General features: G+C 40.4%; 2 protein-coding genes and 2 non-coding genes across 6 annotated transcripts in view; 1 reads left to right on the top strand and 3 right to left on the bottom strand.

Annotated features, from left to right (window-relative positions):
- Positions 1-23: 23 nt before the first annotated feature.
- trnaq-uug (transfer RNA glutamine (anticodon UUG)) lies at positions 24-95 on the bottom strand. The gene has a single exon. It is a non-coding gene; the product is annotated as a tRNA-Gln (tRNA).
- Positions 96-2,129: 2,034 nt separating this feature from the next.
- Positions 2,130-17,698, top strand: LOC104943384 (junction-mediating and -regulatory protein-like). 2 transcript variants are annotated; one of them, XM_010768763.1, is made up of 11 exons: positions 2,130-3,480; positions 7,067-7,240; positions 12,745-12,895; positions 13,853-14,022; positions 14,126-14,291; positions 14,527-14,601; positions 14,997-15,166; positions 15,445-15,522; positions 15,612-15,707; positions 16,273-16,798; positions 17,241-17,698. In XM_010768763.1, exons 1-11 carry the CDS (start codon positions 2,692-2,694, stop codon positions 17,492-17,494), a joined length of 2,649 nt encoding a protein of 882 aa, XP_010767065.1. In that variant the 5' UTR covers positions 2,130-2,691; the 3' UTR covers positions 17,495-17,698. The 2 variants fall into 2 exon arrangements, with proteins under 2 accessions (XP_010767065.1, XP_010767066.1); XM_010768764.1 differs by lacking the exon at positions 14,527-14,601.
- trnaq-cug (transfer RNA glutamine (anticodon CUG)) lies at positions 10,614-10,685 on the bottom strand. The gene has a single exon. It is a non-coding gene; the product is annotated as a tRNA-Gln (tRNA).
- An 81-nt stretch (positions 17,699-17,779) lies between the features above and the next one.
- Positions 17,780-24,716, bottom strand: part of homer1b (homer scaffold protein 1b) — a 29,770-nt gene continuing 22,833 nt past the window's right edge. For both annotated transcript variants that reach the window (XM_010768766.1, XM_010768765.1), the window contains 4 exons: positions 24,101-24,257; positions 23,800-23,910; positions 23,628-23,708; positions 17,780-23,005 (listed from right to left, as the gene is read on the bottom strand). In XM_010768766.1, coding sequence (XP_010767068.1) covers positions 22,814-23,005; positions 23,628-23,708; positions 23,800-23,910; positions 24,101-24,257 — 541 coding nt within the window. In that variant the 3' untranslated portion in view covers positions 17,780-22,813. The remainder of the gene's footprint in view (positions 23,006-23,627; positions 23,709-23,799; positions 23,911-24,100; positions 24,258-24,716) is intronic.

Genomic DNA, 24,716 nt, shown 5'->3' with positions numbered 1-24,716 from the left:
TGCAGATTCTTCTCAAAATCACGAGGTTCCACCGAGACTTGAACTCGGATCGCTGGATTCAAAGTCCAGAGTGCTAACCATTACACCATGGAACCACATAAATCTGTTGCATAAAATTAATACAATAAAATAAAGGAATAAAAAACATTTAAAATCAAATCAGACACAGAAAAAGAGTAGGAGCTCTCTGGAAGGTTTATTGAGAGAGAGTTCATTAAAATTATGCAATAGCATATTATTTTCAAGCAATGTGTAGAGACCATTAATGTATGAAGTGTTTTTGGTAACATTTTACTTACAGTAGATATATTGAAAATGTACAAAAAGAAGTGAAGGAATTTTGGTAGAACTTTACTTGACAGGGAAATCTTTTTAATGAAGTTATTGTTTGAATATAAAGCTCCATTTATTTCTTCAAAATATGACAGTGAGATTTAACTATAGCTAATTTAGATTTATGAAAGTCAAACTGTTCTAAAATATATTGATGTGGATTAAAAAAAACATTTTCAAAAAATCGTTTTAATTGAGTGACAAGATAAACATCTTTTCCCAGTGAACGGGTATGTGTACATTTACAAAACAGACAGTGGTGTAAAGTAACTAAATATATTTACTCAAGTACTTTACAAAGTCTATTAAATCGAGAGACGATATGAGGATGTAAGAAATTATGTCATTGTGTCATTTCTATATTTAAAGGTCACCTATTATGCAAAATCCACTTTTCATGTCTTTTATACACATTTACATTTTGTTTGTTATGTAAAGAGATTCTGAAAGTTTCAGGAAAATTAAAAAGAAAAAACTTCGAAACAAAACAGTTATCTCGATTGGGAAATTCGGGCTATGAAAATGTCTGAGAGAAGAGCGGTTGTCTTTGAGTCAGAAGGTGGTGGGTTCAATCCCAGCCATGCAGTTATCATGTTGATTTATCCAGTGTGTAGTGTGCTGCTTGTTACATTTGTGCGTTATCTCACTGCTGGAGAAGAGCTTCAAAATCAAAGACCTCAAACCTGTTAGAAATCCCACCCCGTACACTCCTGTTACTGAGTTTTAGGCAGTAGAAAAATATTTAATAGCAACACAATTTTTGACGCTAATAAACATTTATATCTGGCTCTTGAGGGCCCTGAAGTGTACTTCTTACGTCAAATACATCAATAAAAGTAAATCTAAGTTCATGTAATTAGCCCAATATCACAAATTGTACTTTTGTCTCAGGGGGCTTTACAGTTTATACAGAACATGAATACACAGATTTCCGGTGCTGTAAGCTTTTAAAATATGTATTGAAGAGAGAAGAGTCACTGTGTTTCTCCTTGCACTGTGTACAACTTGAGACAAAGCTTCCAAATAAAAGTGTGACGGATCAGAGGAAGTAAAATAAAATATTATAGCAACCCAAAGATATTGTTAAAGACACGTGCATTTGTTGAAACTTTCAGAACAATTGAAAGTACAAATTTTGTTATAAATGTTGCTGTATCCACAGAATACAGGGCTACCAAGCAAAACAACATTATGTGAAACACACACAGACATTAATAAATATATTTATATATACATTAATACATATATTTATTATATACATTAATACAAATATTTATTAATGTCTATATTATTTTATTTTTGTCTTGTATTTATTTATTCCTGTATTTATTGATGTATTCCTGTATTCATTTATTTGTTCTTGTGTTTATTTATTCCTGTATTTATTTCCACATTTATTTTTTTATTTCAATTTTATTCCCATTCTTTCCATTTTTGTATTCCTGTATTTATTCTGTATGTATGCATTTATTTATTTGTTATCTATGTCATGTTCTGTCCTCCATACATGCCCTACTCAAGCTGAGACACTGATGTTGCCTTCAAATGTTCCTCGGACTTACAACCTCCATCTGCTTTTTGCAGTGTTTCGCCAGACTACATGCAGCTTAATTGTAGCTAACCTTTTGTTTAGCCAGTGATGATACCATTTTCTAAACCGGTGTATAGCAAGAAAAAAGGTGAAGGCTATTAGAAATGTATAAAACTGTCGCACTAAACTTTGGTTGCCGTTTCTTGCAAGCTGCATGGAAATTCCGATATTTTTTGCAGCACTTGAAGCCAACGTTATTATTTTGCGTATGTGGTCTTGTTTGGCGAACGATGGAGATGTGATGTTATGAGTTTGGAGACGATGCTAAGCTTTCTGAAGACAGTGCCTTGTCCCAATTATTAATCGCCTCCGTCTGTTGTATGTAAACGAATCGATGCTGGTTTTGGATCCGGCTGGTAGCATACTTTGTGATGAGAAAGGAGGTCTGGAGCCGAGGTATGGAGAATAATGGGGCACAGCTGACGATGTAAACACTGTCGCATGTTATGTGTCACACTCGAGGCTAATATGCTCGCAAAGCTTAGGATACAACTATCGGGTTGCAGGAGGATGAAATAGGAAGTCAGATATCTGAGTTTGAAGCCAGGTGGGCCAGAGATGGGAAGTGACACTGCACTGCTCCAAATTCATCCGCTTGTTGTGCAAAGGAGGATAGCCCTCCAGGCAAAAATATCCTCGGAAGACAAACACTTTTTGGTGGTTTTAACAACGTAAAAAACGGCGTATACTAAGTTGCATCCACAGTACCGACGCAGGTTTAGCTGGATCCAGCATTGTTGTTATTTTTTTGCCCTCACTTTGCAAACATGTCCTTCACAATGGAGGATAATTTCGAGTCGGGCTGGGTAGCTGTCCGCCCGAACGCCTTTGATGATAAGGAAAGGCACAAATTTGTTTTTATTGTTGCATGGAATGAAGTGGAGGACAAATTTGCCATTACGTGTCACAACAGGACGGTGCAGAGGAGAAGCTTTGGTAGGGACCCACTGGCCGAGGCCACTGGCCAGGATGGAGACAAAACAAAATGGCCCGAAAGTCCCACCAGAGATAAAGTCTCCAGGAGTCCAAGCAAAGGAGTCTGCAGCCCTAAAACCAAATCCGTCATGGCACCAACAAGGAGTCCTGTCAAAATCCCTTCAGTCAGTCGTGACAATGAGGTGTTAAAACCTCTCAGAGAGGACCAGCTGCCCCCCTCTCTGGACCTCTTGGATCTAGAGGAGCTGGACAGTCTGAGCCGGGAGGACTGCAGCTGGGCCGGGCTTTTCTCCTTCCAGGACCTGCGGTCGGTCCACCAGCAGCTATGCTCGGTGAACTCGGACCTGGAGCCTTGCCTCCCGGTGTTTCCGGAGGAACCCGCCGGGATGTGGACAGTGCTGTTCGGCATGGCGGAAGTACCCGAGACAGAAACGGATAAGCTTTGCTACAGTTTGCAGAGGTACCTGAGCCACTCACTCGATATCTGTGGATGGAAGATCCTGTCGCAGGTTCTGTTCACGGAAAAAGACGACCCAGATGAGTACTACGAGAGCCTGAGTGAGCTGAGGCAGTCTGGGTACGAAGAGGCACTCAACCGGGCAACAAAACATCTGCAAGAGGTGAGAGTTTTATGTCCATGACTTAATCAGCTTCAAAACATAGACTGAGCATACACTGAAACAACTGAAACGTTAACTTTAATTAAATGTATCATGTCAACAGATTTCACATAACTGTATGAGGTTAGTTGAAAAGCAATACGTTGAACCTAATATTACCTAATAGTATTGCTTTCAACTAAACTCATACAGTTATGGGAAATCTGTTGACATAATACATCTAATTAAAGTCAAAGTTTCATTTATTTCAGGGTGGTTTTTGTCTGCCACTCGGAAGAAGTACTCACATCTTATACTTAAGAAAAAGCAAGTACTATTATAAGTAAAAGTCCTGCAATCAAAATTATACTCAAGTAAAAGTACAACAGTATTACCATCAAAATATACTTAAATTACCAAAAGTAGTAATTAAGCAGATTGGCCCATTTAAGAATAATAACATGTTTTGATCATAATTGTTGATGCATTAGAGTGTTTTCAAAGCTGTTAAAGGTGAATTACTTTTTATGCTGCATGGTTGACCCCAGGTGTAACTAAAGTCTTATTTTAGTGTTGTTTATATTGTATATCATTAAACAAAATCTGCAAAGTAACTTAAGGTATGAAATAATTGAAGTGGGGTAAAAGTACAAAGTAGTAAAAAATGCAATTACTCAAGTAAAGTACAAGAACCAGAAAATTGTCAGAACATTTACAGAAAAATAATTAAGTTCTGGAAGAAAAAGAGGTCACAGTCTGAAACAAGGCATACCACGATCTAACATCCAAAAGCGTTGAGGTGTGACAAAAATAAACAGGCCTTCCCTAATAGCACAGCGGCAAGACAGCTGTGGTATTACCATTTTATTACTATGAAAAAAGTACCTTGAGTTAAAAGAGGACTTGTAAAAAAGTCCTGTGTGGAAAATTATACACTCAGAAAAGCTGCTGTCTTCTGTTTACACAGCTGAAACAGTCAAGTGAACACACACATAAACACATTTCAAGCACTTCTTAAGAATGACCCTGTTGATGCAATGAGAAAAGTCATGGTTTGTGAATGCTCTTAGACAGAGGTGGGGCGTTTAACCAAACATGCATTTCCTAAACCAACCAGTTAGTCTGCCATCTTGAAGTCTTTTCTATTTTACCACCAAAGAATACTGCTTGAAAACACTTCTGATCAAGCATAAATCTCCTTTTCTCCATGGTACAATCCAAGACCAACACATCGCATCCAAAAGGTCTGGGTGATAAGACTTTACCTTGAGGATTGCTGTTTTTAGTGGGCCTTTCTTGGTTACTTATATATTTAAAGACTGTAGTAACATGGTGCCATTTTTAATAATGCAGAGTCACTTGCTTTAATATCAGAATTCATGAATCCCATTCCTTTTTGTGTCATTCTTATACTGTTAATGTCACACCTTGTAGCAGGAAATAAAGAAATACACACAATAGTATGGATAACATGGTTTTAAATCAGCCAGACATGTGTATGGATTTGACAATGATTGATCTTTGATGATCTGTGTTATTGAATATTAAGTCAACCTGTCTTTAAAAAAATATTTTCCAAAAGATGTTAGAATATTAAAAGAAGTTATAAAATAAACACTAACAGACATTTCCGTGAAACCATTCTGTATGTATAACACATAACCAAAGACCAGCGCCAATATTTTACACGATAGACTCAGTTCTGCTTTGTGTCTATGACTTGGCAGAGTGGAGATAAACCAGATACCATACACACTCCTGGTCGGCTCCTTTTACACATCAGCAGCAGATAGTGATTGATTAACTGCTCTTAATATAAACACACATGTTATTGATAGTCACTGGCTCTCACTTTTTGCTGCTAATCAATGGGGTTATATTAATGCAGCCTTGACTCATAGAGCTGGAGAGTGCACGTCCCCTGAGAGACGGTGAGAAAGAGCGTTAATGGAAGAGAGACATTTTAATAACATCACAGTGTTACTCCGGTCCATTACAGTGCATCAAATTCCACTGTTACCTGTATTTACATCATATATATATTATAAATACATTCAATACTGACCAAGATGGATATGCCATTACAGTTGAACCCATTCCCTAATACACACATATTCCTTGTGATTATAATTGTTATTAAGATGGTGAACTTTAAAGATGAATCAGATTTGCAGTGTCAATGGTAAGATATATAACATTTTATAATTATTATTTATACATCAAAATCAGCAATTATTTGGTTTGAATAATTGTGATTGAACAAAATCTAAATATTAACTCTATTTGTCCAAAAAAATTGGAAGTAAAGTATATTTGACATTTTATACTGTTAGTATGTTTACTGTTAGAAAAATATCACTCATACTTCCTGTTACGTACACAGCTACGTAGGGCCTTTGTTATCATGTGCTACTCTGATATTAGAAGAGTACATTCAGTATTTTCCCAACATTTACTATCTTTGCAAAAGTAAGAAGAGTCTATATTAGTCAAGATCTATGTATGATGCTGTGTTTGACCAGAAGTCCAAGGCGTTTCCCCTTTATGCAGTGAGACTGTGAGAACAGCAGAGTCACACACACACACACACACACACACACACACACACACACACACACACACACACACACACACACACACACACACACACACACACACACACACACACACCAAGTAAAGCATACAGAAAAGCAGACACAGGAAACGTTGGCTTACTGCCCTTCCTGAGCAAGTAAAAGTCAAACAGCAGAGCTATCAGTTTCACAAAATGCTCACACAACCATGCCTGTCGCTGTATGTGATATATAGTTTACTAAAGGTGTATTCAACCTGAAAATAGAGGAAGAGCTCCGTACAGAAGTTCACAGAATGTTGTGTGGTATGATCCCACACACACACACACACACACACACACGCACACACACACGCACACACACACACACACACACACACACACACACACACTGGTTTATTGATGCTTTCACTCCATTTGAGGGCTGAGTTAATGGGTATTTCAGTGCTTGCTGGTAGCCTGCAGGATTGCTCAGTCTGCCAAAAATGTGTGTGTATTGATCTTATTCCCAGCAGCAGCAGCAGCAGCAGCAGGGAAGGCCTCTGCCTGCTCAGCCATAGTCTGTGCAAAGCTCCTATTATTTATAGTTACACTAAATATCCTCAGAGGTATCTATTCATTATTGAGTGCCCCTTAAAGATGTTTTTGAGTATGTTCTCCTGGCTTCTGTATACATGTAATGGGTTCACAGACTTTCTGACATGCATTACACTACACAGATAATTACAACAGGTAACAAACAATCACGGTATACACACATGTTACATCAACATTGCAGCCATCTATAGTATGTTAAATGTGTGTTTCACTATTTTTCTATAAACTTGCTTTCCACTGTATTAATATTAGGAATTTTCGTGGGTTTTGTCTTCTTTTGAAACCAGTTTACAACTTTTAATATGGATACTGCAAATGCCTCATTAACAAGGCCTAGCCGAGATTTTAAAAGGAGCTATATATGTTTAACTGTTTTAATATTCTGAAAGTTGTTTGTGTGTTGATGACAATATCATCCTGTGTGTCTTTGTGATGCAGCTGCTGGACAAGCACAAGACCATTGATAGTATGGTGGAGCTGTTGAAGGTTTATGAGGAGGAAGACGAGGCATATGGAGGACTGCTGGAGGCCTCCACCCAGCTGTACCAGTACCTGCTGCAGCCCTTCAGAGACATGAGGGAACTGGCAATGCTACGCAGACAGCAGATCAAGGTAAAAAGTTAAAGTCTGCAGTTTGAATGCACAGTATATACATGTGTGCAGAAGATTGTAAGATGTCTTTCATACTTGTTAGCGGAAATTGTCTTATTAAATCCAGGTTAATACAGAACTTGGGCCCAAATATGCTGACCCAGCAATTTGCAACAACTTATTTGGCTTTTTCACACACACACACACACACACACACACACACACACACACACACACACACACACACACACACACACACACACACACACACACACACACACACACACACACACACACACACACACACACACAAAGGATCTACAAACGTTGGCTAGCTTAACTAACATACTGTTTGTGTGTGTGTGTGTGTGTTTGTGTGTGACTGTGATGTATTGTGAACACATATTTATGAGGGCAGTGAGATGTATCTTATTCCAAAGAGAATATGGAGGCTGGTGAATGGATACATTTTGGAAATTATTATTTTAGTGCTGGTGGCCTATTTATATTTAGCTCAATGACTCACATCAGTAAATGACTGCAGTATCACGTTACTACAGAACATTCACCAATCCAAAAGCAAACATATACATATATTAACAACCTTGGAAACACCTTCCTGTCAGTGTTGTCCTTCTCCACAGTTTTCTGAAACACTTGGGATGTGGCTGTTGGGCGTTGAGTGACATATTGTGAGCTGGAGCGCCATGGATCTCAAATTTCCTGCAGTCTCACAGAGACATGAATAAGTCATGTTGTGTGCGGTCCTATAGGTTTACTGCGAGTTCATGATGACTCCGATACACTGGGATCCGCAGCCATGCAGCAGAGATGAAAAGATGGAGTGGGGGGGCTGAAAAAAAACTAGATTTTATAAAGATAAGTGCAATTACTAAAGCTAATTAAGTCCAAATTACGCAGACTGACCCAACCCAAAATGTGTTAATATTTTGAATCATTTGTGATAAATGATTATTTTCATCCATTTTATTTATTTGAAGGGGATAATTTTTGAAAGAGCCTACAAGAATAACATCTGAACTGCTGGACTATGTGAAACATGTGTTGGTAATCAAATACTACTAGTTGCTATCGTTAAATAAATCAAAACTATTTAATTTGGAGCCAATTTTATTCCAAATACACTATTTGATTCCTTATATTGCCTTTATTTCCCATTTTGCATTGCTTAAGACATCTGCTCTGTTCTGTGGAGTTAGTAGATTTAAGAGTCTAAATAAATGAATGAATATTAAACTTTTTTTTCTTTCAACCAAAGTTGCAAGGTGCTTTACATAAAGACAGAACACATTCTACACATTTAAAGAATGAAATCAACAAAATAAATCCCTTTTAAAACACAGAAAGTAAAACAAATCTTATTAAGTAATTAAATGTGAAACAATCACATAAAAGCATTTCTAAAAAGCACTCCTCTGCCCTGACAGCAAAGGCTCTGTCTCCTTTGTGTTTGCACCTGGACCTTGGAACAACCATGAGAGACGCTTTTGAGGATCTCAGGGTGAGGGAGGGTGAATAAGGCAATAAAAGGTTGGATAAATAGCTCCGACAAGGGCTCTCAGGGCTTTGTAAGTAATCAGTAACAGTGATCTGGTTGATATGGATTGAGGGTAACACTTTATGGTAAGGGTACAGAAATCAGCATGAATTCATGCATGTAGTACTTCATGAACTATCAGTAATGTACAAGGGTTAATAGTATCTCATGCATGACTTAATGCAGGAACAATACCTTAATTAATGCATCAACTCCGGTATCTCAATCATCATGACTTCCGAGTTATTAATGATGTTCATGTCTTCTTCATATAGATCTGCAGTTAAAGTGACAGGCCAAACAACTGATCAGTCACAGCAATTCCAAGTGTTGTAATCATGATTAATTATGTTGTCATTACTTCCTCATGTTTGTGCCCCTTCAAATAAAGTGGTTGACCCGGTCTGTCGGTCACAGCAGTGCATGTCTTCTGTTGAATTCAAAGTGTTGTAATCCTGATTAACTACAAATTAATAATTTGGCGGCTCAGGGGAAACCGAACAGAGAAACTTTTGAAAGAACATCTTGCAGTTATAGAATGGACTTACTGGCTAGGAAACAGGCATAAGAAAGGACCTCTCGGTCGTTGACTGAAGGACATTCGGGTCATGTTTCCCTGATTGAACCACCAAGAGCTCACTGACTTCAGATATGAAGAAGATGGACGTTTCAAGATAGCCCCTGTTCGTGCCTCACATCTATTATCATTACATATGAGTCAGGAGTTTTTTTCTGAAAGATAAATCCCTGATGATCTATAAGTCATTTCAGTGCATTTGATCTGTTGTGGTCAAGTTAAAATCACAAATAATTCCTCAATATAAACATGGTATGATTTACTATTAACTTACTATTGCCATGTATCTGGTGTCTTTGCCGAAAAAGGTTATTGCTTTCTTAATTGACATGATATGTGAAAATGTGATCTTGTTGGCTTTGGATTATAAATTAAAGTTTGTTAATATTATGAATGAGTTATCTTAAATGGTTTGTGAGCTTTAAGATAATACTGTATGATACATAAAAAAAAGTCCTAACTAAATAATTGATAATTGAAATTAAGTCCAAAATTATGATCTAATTTGCATTTGTAATATTGCCAAATACATGATGCCTAAATAGACATAAGGGCTGACTTTATTTGAGGGATCACAAAGATGGTTGATGCATGAGCACCAAATGGTTAATACAGGTGATTTCACATAGGCCATTAATCACATGTTATTTATCAGTGTAAACGACGGAACAGGTCACCACTCTATTTGAAGGGGCACAAACATGATGAAGTAATGACACAATAATGCTTCGTTAATCATGATTACAACACTTGGAATTGCTGTGACTGGTCAGTTGTTCGGCCTGTCACTTTAACTGCAGATCTATATGAAGAACACATGAACATCATTAGTAACTCAGAAGTCATGATGATTGAGATACCTGAGTTGATGCATTAATTAAGGTATTTATCCTGCATTAAGTCATGCATGAATTCATGATGATTCATGTACCCTTACCAAGTGTTACCGATTGAGGTAGCCAGTGTGAGAAAGTGAGGATCGGTGTGATATTGTCATATCTCTAGACTCACTTCACAGTTCAGAAAGCTGCAAAGATAAACCTGCACACTGTACATGTAAGTTTATAGTATGTTATAGAAGTCAGGATAACCTTTACCTCTGAACCACAACATACTTATTAGGTCAAAGTTCAGACCAAATCCTGTCTTCATAGCCCAGTTTGTTGTGTCGAGCTATTTTCCTTTCTGTTGTTATTGTTAGTGCAGTTCTAGTTATAGCTACATTACAGTGCACCCCTGAGAGAGTACCGGAAAAACTCAGGTCCCACCGAGATTTGAACTCGGATCGCTGGATTCAGAGTCCAGAGTGCTAACCATTACACCATGGCACCTTGTACATAGACATGTTGTTGGAGGGAGGATGCGATCCTTGAATGAACTGGTACAACGGGGTCTATTTATAGCCTGTAGTGTCTGTAGGTCCAGCACAGCACGGCTCTCTGTGGCTCTTCATCTGAATTCCTGTACTTGTGCTGGCCCTTTTTTAAATGTTTGTATTCATTTGGCATCATTTTTCACTGTTTCTGTTTTTGAAATACTCTGAGCTACAAATTGTTCTATTGAACTGTAAGAGGGAGCGGTGTAATGTCGTTTTTTCTCACTTTACAACGATATGTCACATCAAAAATACACAAATCTAATGAATAGTTTAAGTGAAAAAGAATGATATGGGGAAAGAGGAAATACTAAGAGAAACAAGATTACAGTATTGTATGAGTTGGAAAACAGTCATTATATATGACAAGTCAAGATGGTCACCGAATACAAAGAAAGGACAGAATTGTTATACCATAGCTTTAAATATTGATAATACACTTTAAAATACAAAGAAAACATATTTGTTATCCTATTGATTAGTCATGAATCCTACACATACACACGAGTTAGCATGTTGAAGAAGAGTATCAGCCTAACCAGTGTTTGGGTCTGTTTGTGCCCTCTAATATTGTGCATTCAGACGGCCAAACAAGGCCATACAGTAAATCTACATCGTTGATAAATGTGTGACTAGTATGTTTCAGACGGCATGTCAACTATATCTCACTAAGATATACAGTAATATAATCATACAATGTGAAGCCAACAGGTCTTAAATTACACTATGTAGGGCAATGCAGGAACAAATCAAAAGAGTGAGCACTGGCAACCAGACAGCAGGAAATTGCAGTGTTAGATGATACTGGTGCGCTGCTGAGTAGTGCAGATCAGTACGGCCAGACTGAGATGCAGCTCTGTAACCTTTGCTGCTAACTTTACTACTAATGCTGCACAGAACACTTCTGTGTTTCCTCTAGGAAACAAGGGAGTTGTCTGCGTAGGGAGAATTAGCAGTATCATACTACAATTATTTTGTATTTCTACAAATAGGTATGTGTGTATACAGCTGGAATATTATGTTTTTTCATAGCTTTTTAGGTGGTTATAAATGGAGAAATTATTAGCAATCTTCCTTCGAATGAAAAATGTGAGAAGGCATTTTCACGGTGTTCAACTGTCTGTACTATTAATTAAAAGGTTCCATCTAAATGGTGATTATGCTGTTTTGAGCAGTTGAAATAGCCTTTTATTAAATCATTGTGTTTGCACAGGTGCATGTGTGTTTGTGAATCACATGGTAAAAATACTGCGTATTGTCATTGCTGGCATGTGTGGGAGTTTGGCTCCCTCTCCAGGCTAGCTTTCTCTGGTGAAGCCATCGAGAAGGACTGCACATTTTGTACCTATATTAAAGGGGCCCTATTATTCTCCTCTTCAGGTTCATATGTGTATTTTGTGCCTCTACTGTGACATGTTTACATGCTTTAATGTTCAAAAAGCCCTTTATTTTCAGCACCTTTTTTCACCCTCTGTCTGAAACCGGAGCCCTGTCTGCTCTGATTGGTTAGCTGGCCGGCTCTGTTGTGATTGGTCAACCGCTTAGAGATTGGGAGAGAAACTCCCTCTGGCGTGAACTTTTAGATTTTAGCCTTTGCAGACCATTTACATGCACACAAACCTTTATAACACATTACAGGAAAGGGGAAACCAGAAAAAAGCATAACAGGGCCTCTTTAATCCTCATAGCATGCCGCCATTTAAGACAGACACTCTTGCACTACAATATGTGTAGGGTAGGTTCACTGTGCTTTCATGTAAATCACAACCAACTGTCTCTTAATTATCACAAACATGTCCTCCTTTTAGTTGACCAACTTTACTGTTGCCCCTTTGTGGCAGTGATGTATGACATTTTGGGGTTCCCACCACCTCTGGAACTAAGTAATGCCACTTTTCCTCTGTTTGTATAAAACGTTGTATCATATATTTCTTCAGAATATATTATTCACCGTTAACATCTCTCTCGCAGTTCTTAACCTTGCTGACAAAAATGTGTTAATTCTCCCTCGTCAGATTTCCTTGGAGAATGACTACCTGGGGCCGAGGCGGATTGAAGCTCTAAAAAAGGAGGACTCTGACTGGCAGAAAAAAGCTCAAGAGGCCGTCCTCAACATACAGGAGTTTACTATAAAATACTTTGAGATCACTGCCAAAGCCCAGAAAGGTACAGTCTACCATCACTGTCACTGTCACTGTCACTGTCACTGTCAATGTCAAGTCAATAAAGCAGCAGACGAATGACTTTGAATAATCCACACACACACACACACACACACACACACACACACACACACACACACACACACACACACACACACACACACACACACACACACACACACACACACACACAGGGGTCTGCTATTGACCTGTGTGTGGCTCTGAACACCAGGGCTAATGTGATTTGGTTTTAATGAGGCAGGACAGACAGCCATGGTTTGACAGGACAGGAAGAAACAAGAACAAGCTATCGATCACAGCGCTCTGCCAGCAGTGTGTCTGTGCGGGGTTACTCCACAACGGGCCCCTGCTTAGCCACGTTTTTCCTCCACTGCCGATTGGTCCATTTATTATCTGACACTTATTAGATCAAACTCTACATAAGTGAGTGGCTTCAAGTACAAACTGGGATCAAAGAGGTTGTAATGTGCACATGTGGCCAATAGATGTCTCCCTTTAAATCATTGTAATAACTTAGTCATCACATTCAAAGAAAAGACAGTGGGTGAAAACAACTCTTGATCGTGTCGGTGACTCACTTTTACCAAAAGAACACCTAACTATAAGATATGTGCAGTGGGGTTAAGTAACTAAGTACATTCACTTAAGTACAATTTTGAGGTCATTGTACTTCACTTGAGTATTTCCATGTTATGTTACTTTGTACTTCTACTCCAGTGCAATTCAGAGGTAAATATTTTACTTTTGGTACTTAAAGTAGATTTTGATGCTAAAACTTTTGTACTTTTACTTGAGTAACATTTTAAATGCTGGACTTTTACTTGTAACAGAGAATTCCTACGCTCTGGTACTTCTACTTTTACTTAAGTACAGGATCTGAGTACTTCTTCCACCTCTGGACATGTTGAGGTCATTTGCCCTTTGTTTGTTTTGTGGACAGGGGTGTATGAGCGTATGAAGGTGGACCAGCGCAAGTTTGGTAAATCCTCTTGGACGGCTGCGGTGGAGCGTATGGAGAGACTCCGCTACTCTGTGGCAAAGGAAACTCTGCAGCTCCAGAGAGCCCGGGAGATCTGCCTGGAGCAGAGGAAGCACACACTACGAGAGGAGGTGTGGAAGGAACACTCAACAACACCATACAAAAAACACATATGCACAGACATAGAGACACGCAGATTTATTTTGTCTAAGTTTTTGTATCTTGTCCCCTCAGATGCAGAGTCTGTGTAGCAGTGAGAACGCCATGGCCCTCTTAGACCACATGGAGACACAGTACTATGAGCGGCAGCTGCAACTGTACGACATCCAGGCGGAGATACTACAGTGTGAAGAGCTGCTTCTCATCGCGCAACTAGACAGCATTCACAGGCAGATTTCTGGTATTTTGGCACATCAAACACAAGAAAAAACAGCATCGAAAACAGACAGTTAAACACACGGACAGGTTGTACTACAAAACAAAAAAATATCATGTTTTGTTGATGATCTAGTTGAGTAAAGTTATTTGAAATGTTTGGTTTAGTCTACTAGATAGCGCCTCCCGCAGAAGAGGAAGAGGATACAAACTACTTACCACGATACTCCTCTCTTTCTTCCTCATTCTTCCATAAAAAGTTCTGTCAAGGGCTTTTGGGGCTTGCCAAATATATTGCTTGCCATCGACAAAATCCTACAGTTCCAGACTGAAAGGTGAAAAAGTTAAAACACTCTCATACATTGTTTTCTTTGCAAGGTTTATGTTGGCTGACACAGAGGCCACTAAGTTACCTCAAATATAATATTACTGTGAGCTTCTCTTGAAAATATACTTTTTCTCATCTTAGAGTCCAGAAGATATTTAAATGAGTATTTTTAGTATGTAAAACATTCCTTACAACACACTACATTTTACAGACTGTTCTGTACTTGTTGGCTGTGCATGAACCTGCCACATGACAGTCTGAATAAATACTCTATGAAGTGTCTTTCAAAAACATGAAACGTGTGTGTGTGTGTGTGTGTGTGTGTGTGTGTGTGTGTGTGTGTGTGTGTGTGTGTGTGTGTGTGTGTGTGTGTGTGTGTGTGTGTGTGTGTGTGTGTATCAGAGCGTCAGGAGGAGGTGGTGTACTATGACACCTTTCAAAGTACAGATGACATAAAGCAGGATGATCCTGCCGAGAGGGAAGAGCTGCGCAGACTTCAGGTCAGCGCTCGACAGCTGGAGGCAAGAAGGGGGCGCATCACTGCCAAGCGCTCCTATCTGAGGAACAAAAAGGTGTGTAAACACTACAGTCACACTTGTTTTCATGACTGAAGTGTATCCTTGATTATACATACTTCTGCTGCACACTATTCCATTTGTAGAATGGAGTGTGTATTCCATTTGATTGGACTTTATAGTTATTCTTGAAAAAGTGTCCTGTTATGTTTTTCTTCTTTACCCGAATCCTATTTATTAAAATAAAATGCATTGCAATTGTAATTGGTTGTGGTATGATGGATGCTGTGTGGATGAGTGTGTTAATGTTTTGTTTTTCTCTCATCTTTCTACAGGAGATCTGTGTATCAAATCACACCCAGAAACAGCAGAAACACCAAGCCCTCCACAAGGACTCCCATCAGGTCTTACAGGTAGATGCTCTATGATTATAATGACTGATATCATATCACTGTACAGTTTTGTTGTTAACTCTCTCCTCCCAACACTTCTACTTTTCCAGTTGGAAGATGAAGAAGAGGAAGACGAGGAGAGGAAGAATAGCAGAGTTAGTCAGGAGAGGCAGAGAACTCTGGACAGACTACGCACTTTCAAGCAGGTATGTGCCCTCCTATAAAAGTAAATGTGTTGTTAGAGCCAGTCTTTTATTTGAATCTTTTTTAAAGGTCAAATATTGTCACCTAATCGTGACCTCTGTAGTCAAGGAAGTATAAAAGACTACCATTCCCAATGCGCTAGTCTCTTAAGAGATGGGCAACCTGTGCGAAAGACGCGGTTGAGACACAGTTTTAACCATTAAGTTACATTATCCTACACAACGTAAAGAAATCAAGACGATCCAAGATGTTCATTATTTTTTTATCTGAGTTTTGTTTTGATTTGTTTGACTATTTGACTATTTTCTTGCTTGAATGTGTTTGGAGCATTTTTAATTTTATTTTGATTGAACGCTAGTCGCACAACATCAACACGTGATCGGGAGCCAAACAAGTCATCACAACTCTCAGCAAAACAAATAAACGAAAGATAACGTGTAAGAACTGTCTGTTTAGGGCATCTAATTGGCTTGATGGAAACAAAGGAAGGAAGTCGCGACATGTGTCAACATTTTTCTTTTTAACCATCTAACTGTTTGTCTTCCGTCTCGCTGTGTCCCCCTCCAGCGGAACCCCGGTCAGGTGATTCTGAAGTCCAGCCGACTGCGCGTCACCAGAAGAAAAGGGCACGGCAGGAGCATGGAGATGAGTAGTGTGTGTGAGAGGGAGGAGCGGGTGCCCTCGGTGTGTGTGCAGGCGCAGGGCCACCCGCTGTGTCTCAGCACCAGCATGCAGACGGACCCCAGCTCCACCCTCACCACCCAGCCCGTCACGGCCCTCACAGCCTCCCTCCCTCCGCTGCCTGTGCACAGTCCTGCAGACTCCTCCTGCTCCGCCTGCTCCCTGTCCTCCCTACTGTCCTCCCCCATGTCCCCTCCTCCTCCCCCTCCACCTCCTCCTCCCCTGCCAACAAAGGAGGAGTTGTCACCGACTGCTAGCCCAGGTCCGCAGAAGGTCAAGGGGAAGATGGGAGCAGCAGAACATCTCTCCCCCCTCGGGCCGTTCATCCCTCGCTTCTTTGACAGCAGCCAACTGTTGAGCGCCCGCAAAAAGCTGAGGAAGACTCCGGAGTTTGACTCTGCCAGCAGAAGAGGTACTGACACCATTTAGCAGCATAGTAGTTTCTATTAGATTACAAACTTACAGTAGCCTATCTTACTTCCTTACTTCCTTACCTCCTTACTTACTTCCTTACTTCCTTACCTCCTTACTTACTTACCTCCTTACTTACTTACTTACCTACTTACTTACTTCCTTACCTCCTTACTTACTTACTTACTTACTTACGTAATTACTTACTTCCTTACCTCCATACTTACTTACTTACTTACCTACTTCCTTACTTCCTTACCTCCTTACTTACTTACTTATCTCCTTACTTACTTACTTACTGATGTCCCTGGACAGATGTTTTAAGGAACCCTAAATACAATTTATTTCAAAATAACAACTATATACACACTGTACAAACATGCAACATGGCTTAAAATACTGAAAATGCTAAAAACAACATATTTTTGTCTTCCTGTATGCAGAGAGCTCGCCCATGGACGAAGTGCTAGCCTCCCTGAAGAGAGGCAGCTTCCATCTTAGGAAGGTCGACCAGCGGGCTCTTCCTCCCTCTACGGACGACGACGAACCCAACACCATCCTGGCTCAGATTCGCAAAGGGGTCAAACTGAAGCGCCGTCCCCAGGACAGAGGAGAAAAGGACCAGGGGGAAGCTGCCGGCTTCCACCGACCCCCTCGACCAGGGAGCATCTATGAGGCCCGCCTGCGGGCCGCATAAAGGGAGGCCTGCGGAGGTCCGACGTCGGATGAGGACGGGGAACGACTCGGTGGGATAGCTAATTGGTCCAAGGCTCGCAGCGCAGAGGGTAGAAAAGCCACCACAGACGCTGCCACCTTCTGGCACTGCACGCACCGCCGTACTGTATAAAGCTGTGTGCCACTGTACACTTAATTAAACAGCTTACTCATTCACACAGCCAGTCACACACACACACACACACACACACAACACACACAGCACCACACACACACACACACACACACACACACACACACACACACACACACACACACACACACACACACACACACACACACACACACACACACACACACACACACACACAGGTACCTACCCAGTGACTATGCCGGGGCCTGAGTCATGCTCAAGATCACCAAATGCTCTAACATTCAACATCATGAAGGACTTCTGTGTTTTTATTACTAAATATGTTACTGTGGTTTTATTTCAGTAATCAGATCATAATGTTGAATAGCCATGTAACTGGCTACTGACTACATTAACTTTTAGAAATTGCAAATAGCACATTTGACACCAAAACAATGCAATGGTAGTTATTTGTGAAAACCTCATAGTGCTGTGAGGTGTTTGATTTTCTTCCACACGCCCCATAGCATTAGAAATGACTGTCACACAAATATGTAAAGGGTATGTTTGATTATTTGTGTGTCATGTGAGGGATTGAAAACAAGAGTCGATGGTGAACTATTACACGATCACGTCTGCTGACACTCTCTACTACTGTTACCAAACCAGTGTACCGTGAAGGAATCACACGACTGTATTCTGCACAGTTGGTTTTTCCTCGTCACATGTGGGTGTGTTAGTGTCCGGCTGTATGATGACCGCTGCTCGTCTAATCTGACATTGCACAAAGACCATAAATCCTTTAGTCCGTCGCACCATTTCCGATCCCCACCCCCGCTTCTGTCCTCTTCCGACCTTCACTACCCCCAATTCTCAGCCCATCTCTGGGTGAGGGAATATATATCGACCCATCTGTTCCACTGCAGCATGCGGCCAGGCTGGTGGGAGATATGGAGGTTCATCATTTGGTGCTGAAACTACCAACGTTTTTGAGCAGAAGCTGGTCACCTAGCGTGGGAGGGGACCGGTTGAAGGGTCCCCTGCAGAGTTAGCGAGGTGGAGGTCGTGCTTAGTGTCAGTCATTGTTGTAAAGTGAGGGCGGACGTGGGTTGGTGGTTTGCGAACTTAGTATGTGGGATAGTCACGGCAGAGCTGAGAAACCGTTTGCACTTGTTTGAATGATGGATGGTCTGGGGGAGGCTGGGTTCTCTCTGCGGGGAGTCACTGTGGGCTGTGGAGCAGGCAGCTGTGATGGATGTGGTTTCGCCTACCATCTTATTCACTTTCTCTCTTCTAATTTATTTTCTCTGCACTCAGTGGGCAGAAGCACACAGTAGGAGGCCTGTTACTCACAGAGCTGGAAGTGAAAACATGCTCATGCACGCATGTACTCACTCACTAACAGCCAACATGTGCACACACGTTTTACTGGCCAAGTGATTTTACAGCTTTTACTTCTACTTTTTTCTTTCCTTAAAATAAGTTTTCAGCACTTTCATGATATATATAGTATGAATTATGTATCACTTTTTATGTACAGTAACAACTTGTTTTATAATCACTGGTGAAACATTGTGTCTGTAGTAGATGTTTTAAACCACTGAACAACATGTATAGAAGTCATGGAAGGTCGGTAAGAGAGGACCATGGGATACTTCAGAGGAATTCACGCTAACATCAAGAAGAAGCAAAGCCATGTGAATTCATCGACTAAGCTCTTAGTCTGAAACACTGTCAGCATGCACTGTGTCAAACAGCTTTCATTTGTGCTTTTGCTCTTGTTCTTGTGTTGAGAGCAGGCGCCAATGTAGAAAAAAGCGACTTGCAAGTATGTGTCACTTCATGCAGCTTGAAAATAGTTCAATGTCGAGGAGTCTTTTATTTTCCTGGCAGAGCTAACCTGAGGCACATCTCTTCTTCTGCTCGTTCATGGTGCTACCATCATGTAGCATGAGACAGAACTAACCCTAACTATTAAATTAAGCTTAGCCTACACTTCACCTGACTTGATGTGACTTTTATCGACCGGGGCCGTTTCCCAAACTATGTTAGCGCAAAGGTTTAAGCTGCTTCACTAAACAATCAGTAACAATGTGCTTTACACTTTTGGGAAACTGGGCTCAGCATGTGACACGTTTGCCGTGAATCACCTATCCATCACCGTACTGATGTTTAACACTGATCTTTGTCTATAAATAACCTCAACACGTGTTTTTCAGCAAACTGTAATTTTACATTTCATTCTATGGCTTCATTTTTATCCTGTTTTTATTGTTTCAGAAAGATTTCCAGCCAAATGTGTGTTTGCTTCTGAGTTTCCTATGCAGACGGGACACATGCTGACAATATGACCCGCTGTCTGAATAAGGCAGTCAGACACTTGACAAGTGCAATATCAAAAAAGAGAAAAATTAAACAAGTGAATGGGGGATAATGGGTTCAGATGAATTGCCTAAAAATAATGGATGTGTTAAAGTTGCAGTTGTTTTAACACAGTAGCATGTAAACATACTATTCCAGGAATATCTCTCAGCCTTTAGTCCTATCGTTTTCATGAATCAAACCTTTCTTTTGTATTGTTATTCACAGCCTTGCCCCTGCATTTGAATAAAACCTTGTAAAGCAAATTATTAGATTGTCTGTTTCATTGTTTAATGATTTGGTAAATATTGTCTTTGTTAAAAAAGCAACAACTGAACAAAAGCGATGTGCAAAAACTGAATTCTGCTGTCACTGTATTTGAATATAAAACATTTCTCATTCACAGAGACCTGGTAGGGCTTTCTTTGTTCGAACCCAACAAAGGATTACATTTGGCTGAAGCACCAACAGGTGTCTCTGCTTGTCACCAACATTTGGTAAATCCTTTCACCTGCAAACACACGAGTCTCACCAATCTGCAAACATCATTAGCCTGAGGTACCTCTTTAATATCATGAGTTCAAAATTACTTTAAATAGTCAAAAATATTGCCAGTCTTCTCATACCTCTAAATACAATAATAATACCTACATTTAAATACCATAAGTTACAAAACAGGAGAATGAAAAGCTTCTTATCCACTACTGTACAAAGGCATTCATTAACAATAGCATTAATATCAAGGTTTTCCATCTCGGTCATTCGACTGTCAAAGTTTAACCAAAAGAAAGAAAAATGGGTAACTTCCTTTACATGGGTCTTATTCCAGTGTATTAACCTGTGTAACTACTTACTATATTTGAAGTACAGAATTATGCTGTGCTAGTATTTAATGCAAATCTCTTGATATATAATGTAGTTACAACAGTGTAATAACATAGTGCAAACAGGGTGCTCAATTAAAAAATACCATAAGCAGCATTTCATGTGAGAATATAGCTTTTTAGAAATGATTTTTGAAGAAAGCGATTTAAAGATGCAGTTTTGGATTTTACCGGTACAGGAGCTGCTTCAGAAGTTTTGGTACACTATGTGTTTACATTGTGTTGTATGCATTTAAAAAATATATTGAAGAGGTTTCATTGTTTACCTACATACTGGATACTCTATAATAGTAACTAAGCAATACTTTTCCGTGGGTTAATACACAACAATAAGCCGTTGCAGGGCGTTACTGCATTTGAGTTATCCATCCATTCATTTACAATGTCATGAGTAGAAAGTTGTCTTATGCAGTTGTATTATATCATCAGTGTTATATATCCTGTGTAAAAAAAAAAGGATAGAAACTGAGTACAGTTCTATATTCACCCGTGAGGAGTGAAAATCTGTGGCCAGCTTCACTGAGGGTGGAGATTTAGGAACACGTGGATGACACTCTGTAAGCCCTTCACGATGTCGTCTTCGACCAGACAGGGCTGCCACACAGGATCGCGGTCAACAGTAGTTCACTTTCTGTCGGACAGGGGGGATCAGCTGAGCTGCGTTTTGACCTATCTGCATGAGTCCACTGAGTAGAGTACCTGATAGAGTTAGATAGAGGTGTCATAAAGAGCCTGTCTGGTATTGCTCAGTGTGTGTGTGTGTGTGTTGTGTGTGTGTGTTGTGTGTGTGTGTGCCTTGATGTCCAAAAAACAGGGCCTTTCTCTCACAGCACAAATCACACACACATATTATATACAAACATGTGTCCACGCATATGTGCTTTGAAGGCACACGTTATGTCGAAGGTCAGGCCTTGTTGGGGAACACACACCACACTGAGTTTGGCAGGAAGACAGGTCAGGTGTAACGGTGGAAGCAGTCTGGATACAATAATTTCTCTAATGTAACATGGGTGCAAGCCCTCTAAAATTTCTGTGTGGCATAAGCAATGCCTCTGGAAGATCCAATAACCATCTATCATGTGGGGTTTTTAAATAGGGTGTGGATATACAGCTGTCATTGCAGGTTAGTAGACCAAACTTCATTTCCCAGCAGCCCTGTGTGTCCTGGCCAATAGGTAAGACTGACGACTTTGTTGAGAGCCGTCCTTTAATTCTCTGTTTCCATTGATGCTCCGCTGGCAGCCCGAGCTCCAACTCTCTGTTTCTCTGTTCAGCACTTCTCTGTACAGTAAGTCACTTTGGAATCAAAGCATCTGCGAGTTAAGAGGACAATATTTTGGGGGGATTTGGCAGCTTTGGCGCAGTTCTCTGAGTCTTAACAGCAATTATTTCCACATGAAGTTCAACATTCCCCTTGGGGGGGCAGTTTAGAGAGGAAGGAAAGGGGCTTGTGTGTGTGTGTGTGTGTGTGTGTGTGTGTGTGTGTGTGTGTGTGTGTGTGTGTGTGTGTGTGTGTGTGAGATGCTGCAAGCTGTGATGCTGCTCTCCCGGTCAAACAGCAGATGGCACTGAGGCACAGATCTTTAGTTTCACTCCTTTTTGAAAGTGTGTGGGTGGGTTTAGGGGGAAGTTGCTGAATGCCAAGACAGGCATCCAAAGAGATCAATACAACCAAGGTCACGCCTACACCAGCCAATCAGAAGGCAGGACGAGGTAGTCCCTGTGTTGTGTCATGAACTACAGGAGTGCCTGCGGTGGCATGGAGTTGATGCCTGCAAGGTAAATCTGGGGATTAGCTGCCCTGTTTGATCAGAATCAGAATTGGGGCAGTGTGGTGTCTCAGTTTGGATGTGTGCGGGGTAAGGAGGAAGTTGGGGCATTGTGGGTAGAATCTGCGTGGGTGAGATGGGGGTTTAAATTATCATATGGCTCTGTCTGTGGAGATGAGGCAGCTCCGCCTCTAGCTGGCCTCCTCTATGAGCCGGGCCAAGGTGTCTCTGAGCTCCGTCAGCTCAAAGATCTTCCCGTCCAGCAGCTCCAGCATCGTCCGCAGGCTCTTCCTGAAGCTCTCCTGCTCCTCCTGGTTCTCCTCCAGCCGCTGCTCGGCCCCCGACAGCTGCTCCTCCAGCACCCGGCTGCGCAGCTCTGTCTCCTGCAGGACCACAGACAGCAGTGTTGGCAGGTTTGTGTAATCAGAGGGGGATCAATCAGCGGTGGAATGTCACTTAGTAAATTTACTCGAGTATTGTACGTTTAAAAGCTAATTTGTGGTACTCACTTTATACTTCTACTATTCACGATTCAAAAATAAATGTTGTTCTTTTTACTGCCCTAAATGTGTACAGTTTTGGCTTCTAATTACTTAACACATGAAGATTTAAAAAAACAAACAAGAGATACACATTTTTTTTATTATACATTAAACTACAAAATAGTTGATATCTGATTGGGAGAAAATAAATTGGCATCAATCAAAAAATTCAGTAATTCTTTAATTTATTTAATTTATTTTGAGGATTGTTTCAAATTTTTTTAAGATTGTTTTGCATTGGGTTCTTTTAGATTCAATACTTCAACTACATGTGGCTGATCATACTAACACATTCTGAAGTAACCCTTTTAAATGCAGGACTTTTACTTTACTTATTTTCACAGTTTGGTGGTAATATTTTTCTTAAGTAAAGGATCTGAATACCACCGTCAATAATACTACTACGATCGAAGGAGGCGTGCTGATAATCATGTGATCAGTAATAGCCCTTTGTATCACTCACCTCAAGTTTCTGGGTTAGGGTGTCTTTTTGCTCCATTAGGTCATTCATGTTTTCCAATTCCTCTTTCAACCTTTCCATTTCCTGGAAGACATAAAAACAGATTTATAGGCTTTGCAGAATACATATAGGGCATTGAACATAGACGTATAGACTTCCCCACACAAATACACACCTCTTCTTTATCCCTTAGCGTGTTCTCCAGCTCCTCTATGGTTTGGTTGAGTTCAGTCTTCTGGGATTTGATCACTGGGGCTTGGTTGCTCTGGCACTCGAGCTCTGTCACCTGAAAGGAACAGATGAAGTACTAAAATGAAGGTCCATGGTGAGAGACGGACTCAACAGAATCCTGATCTTCTATCCCCAACAATAATCTCTCCCCTCATCCTTACTCCACATCATCCCTTCCCAAACATCTGTCCTGTCTGAGTTGAATGAATAAAAGCCAGCGAGCATTCCTTTGCCCCGTCCCTCACCCGTTTGTGTAGTCTCTCGGCCTCCTCCTGGTAGGCAGCCAGCTGTTGTTTCCACTGTTTGACGTTGGCTGTGGACTCCAGAAGAGCTGCCGTTAGCTTGGCATTGTTTCCCTTTAGTGCCTCCAGCTCAGCCTCCCAGTGTTTTGTCATGACGGGGCTGCAGAACAAAGGGATGTTCAGACTGTCACTTTACAATGACGGCACATCAAATGGTTTTTGTTTTCATGCTATAAATGTAAGATGTGTCCGTCTAAAAACTCACAATGGCAGATTCTTCAAAATCAAGCAAGCACTGAATCTGTATTTGTTCACAACAAATCAGAATCAATATTGTTTGTAAGCGAGCATTTATACATTTATAGGATCGAGACCTCCAGTTAGTGGGTCTCTTTGTGGTCTTCTGAGTCTTGCTATGGTTGTGTATTGTCTCTTCGAGTTTGTTTTGTTTCACTGTGTGGTTGTTTGAGTCTCGAAATGCATTTATTTTTGATCATTTTGATTCTCTTGAAAGCTTTTGAGTTTCTTAATGGTCTAATTTAGAACAAGAAGATAGAAGATGGACGTTTATTAATCCCCGAGGGGGGAATTCAGTTTCCAGTCTGTCGTACACACACAT

Source organism: Notothenia coriiceps, unplaced genomic scaffold (genome assembly GCF_000735185.1).
Source record: "Notothenia coriiceps isolate Sejong01 unplaced genomic scaffold, NC01 NC01_scaffold00006020, whole genome shotgun sequence".
NCBI lineage: Eukaryota > Metazoa > Chordata > Actinopteri > Perciformes > Nototheniidae > Notothenia > Notothenia coriiceps.
The sequence above is the reverse complement of the archived record's forward strand: the minus strand, read 5'-3'. Positions and strand labels throughout refer to the sequence as shown.

Excerpts from the sequence above, each read along its gene's own strand:
- LOC104943384 (XM_010768763.1), top strand. The coding sequence starts at position 2,692 with ATGTCCTTCACAATGGAGGATAATTTCGAGTCGGGCTGGGTAGCTGTC. Across the intron at positions 12,896-13,852 it reads CACTGCCAAAGCCCAGAAAG|GGGTGTATGAGCGTATGAAG; the intron begins GTACAGTCTACC and ends TTTTGTGGACAG. Across the intron at positions 15,523-15,611 it reads ACTCCCATCAGGTCTTACAG|TTGGAAGATGAAGAAGAGGA; the intron begins GTAGATGCTCTA and ends CTACTTTTCCAG.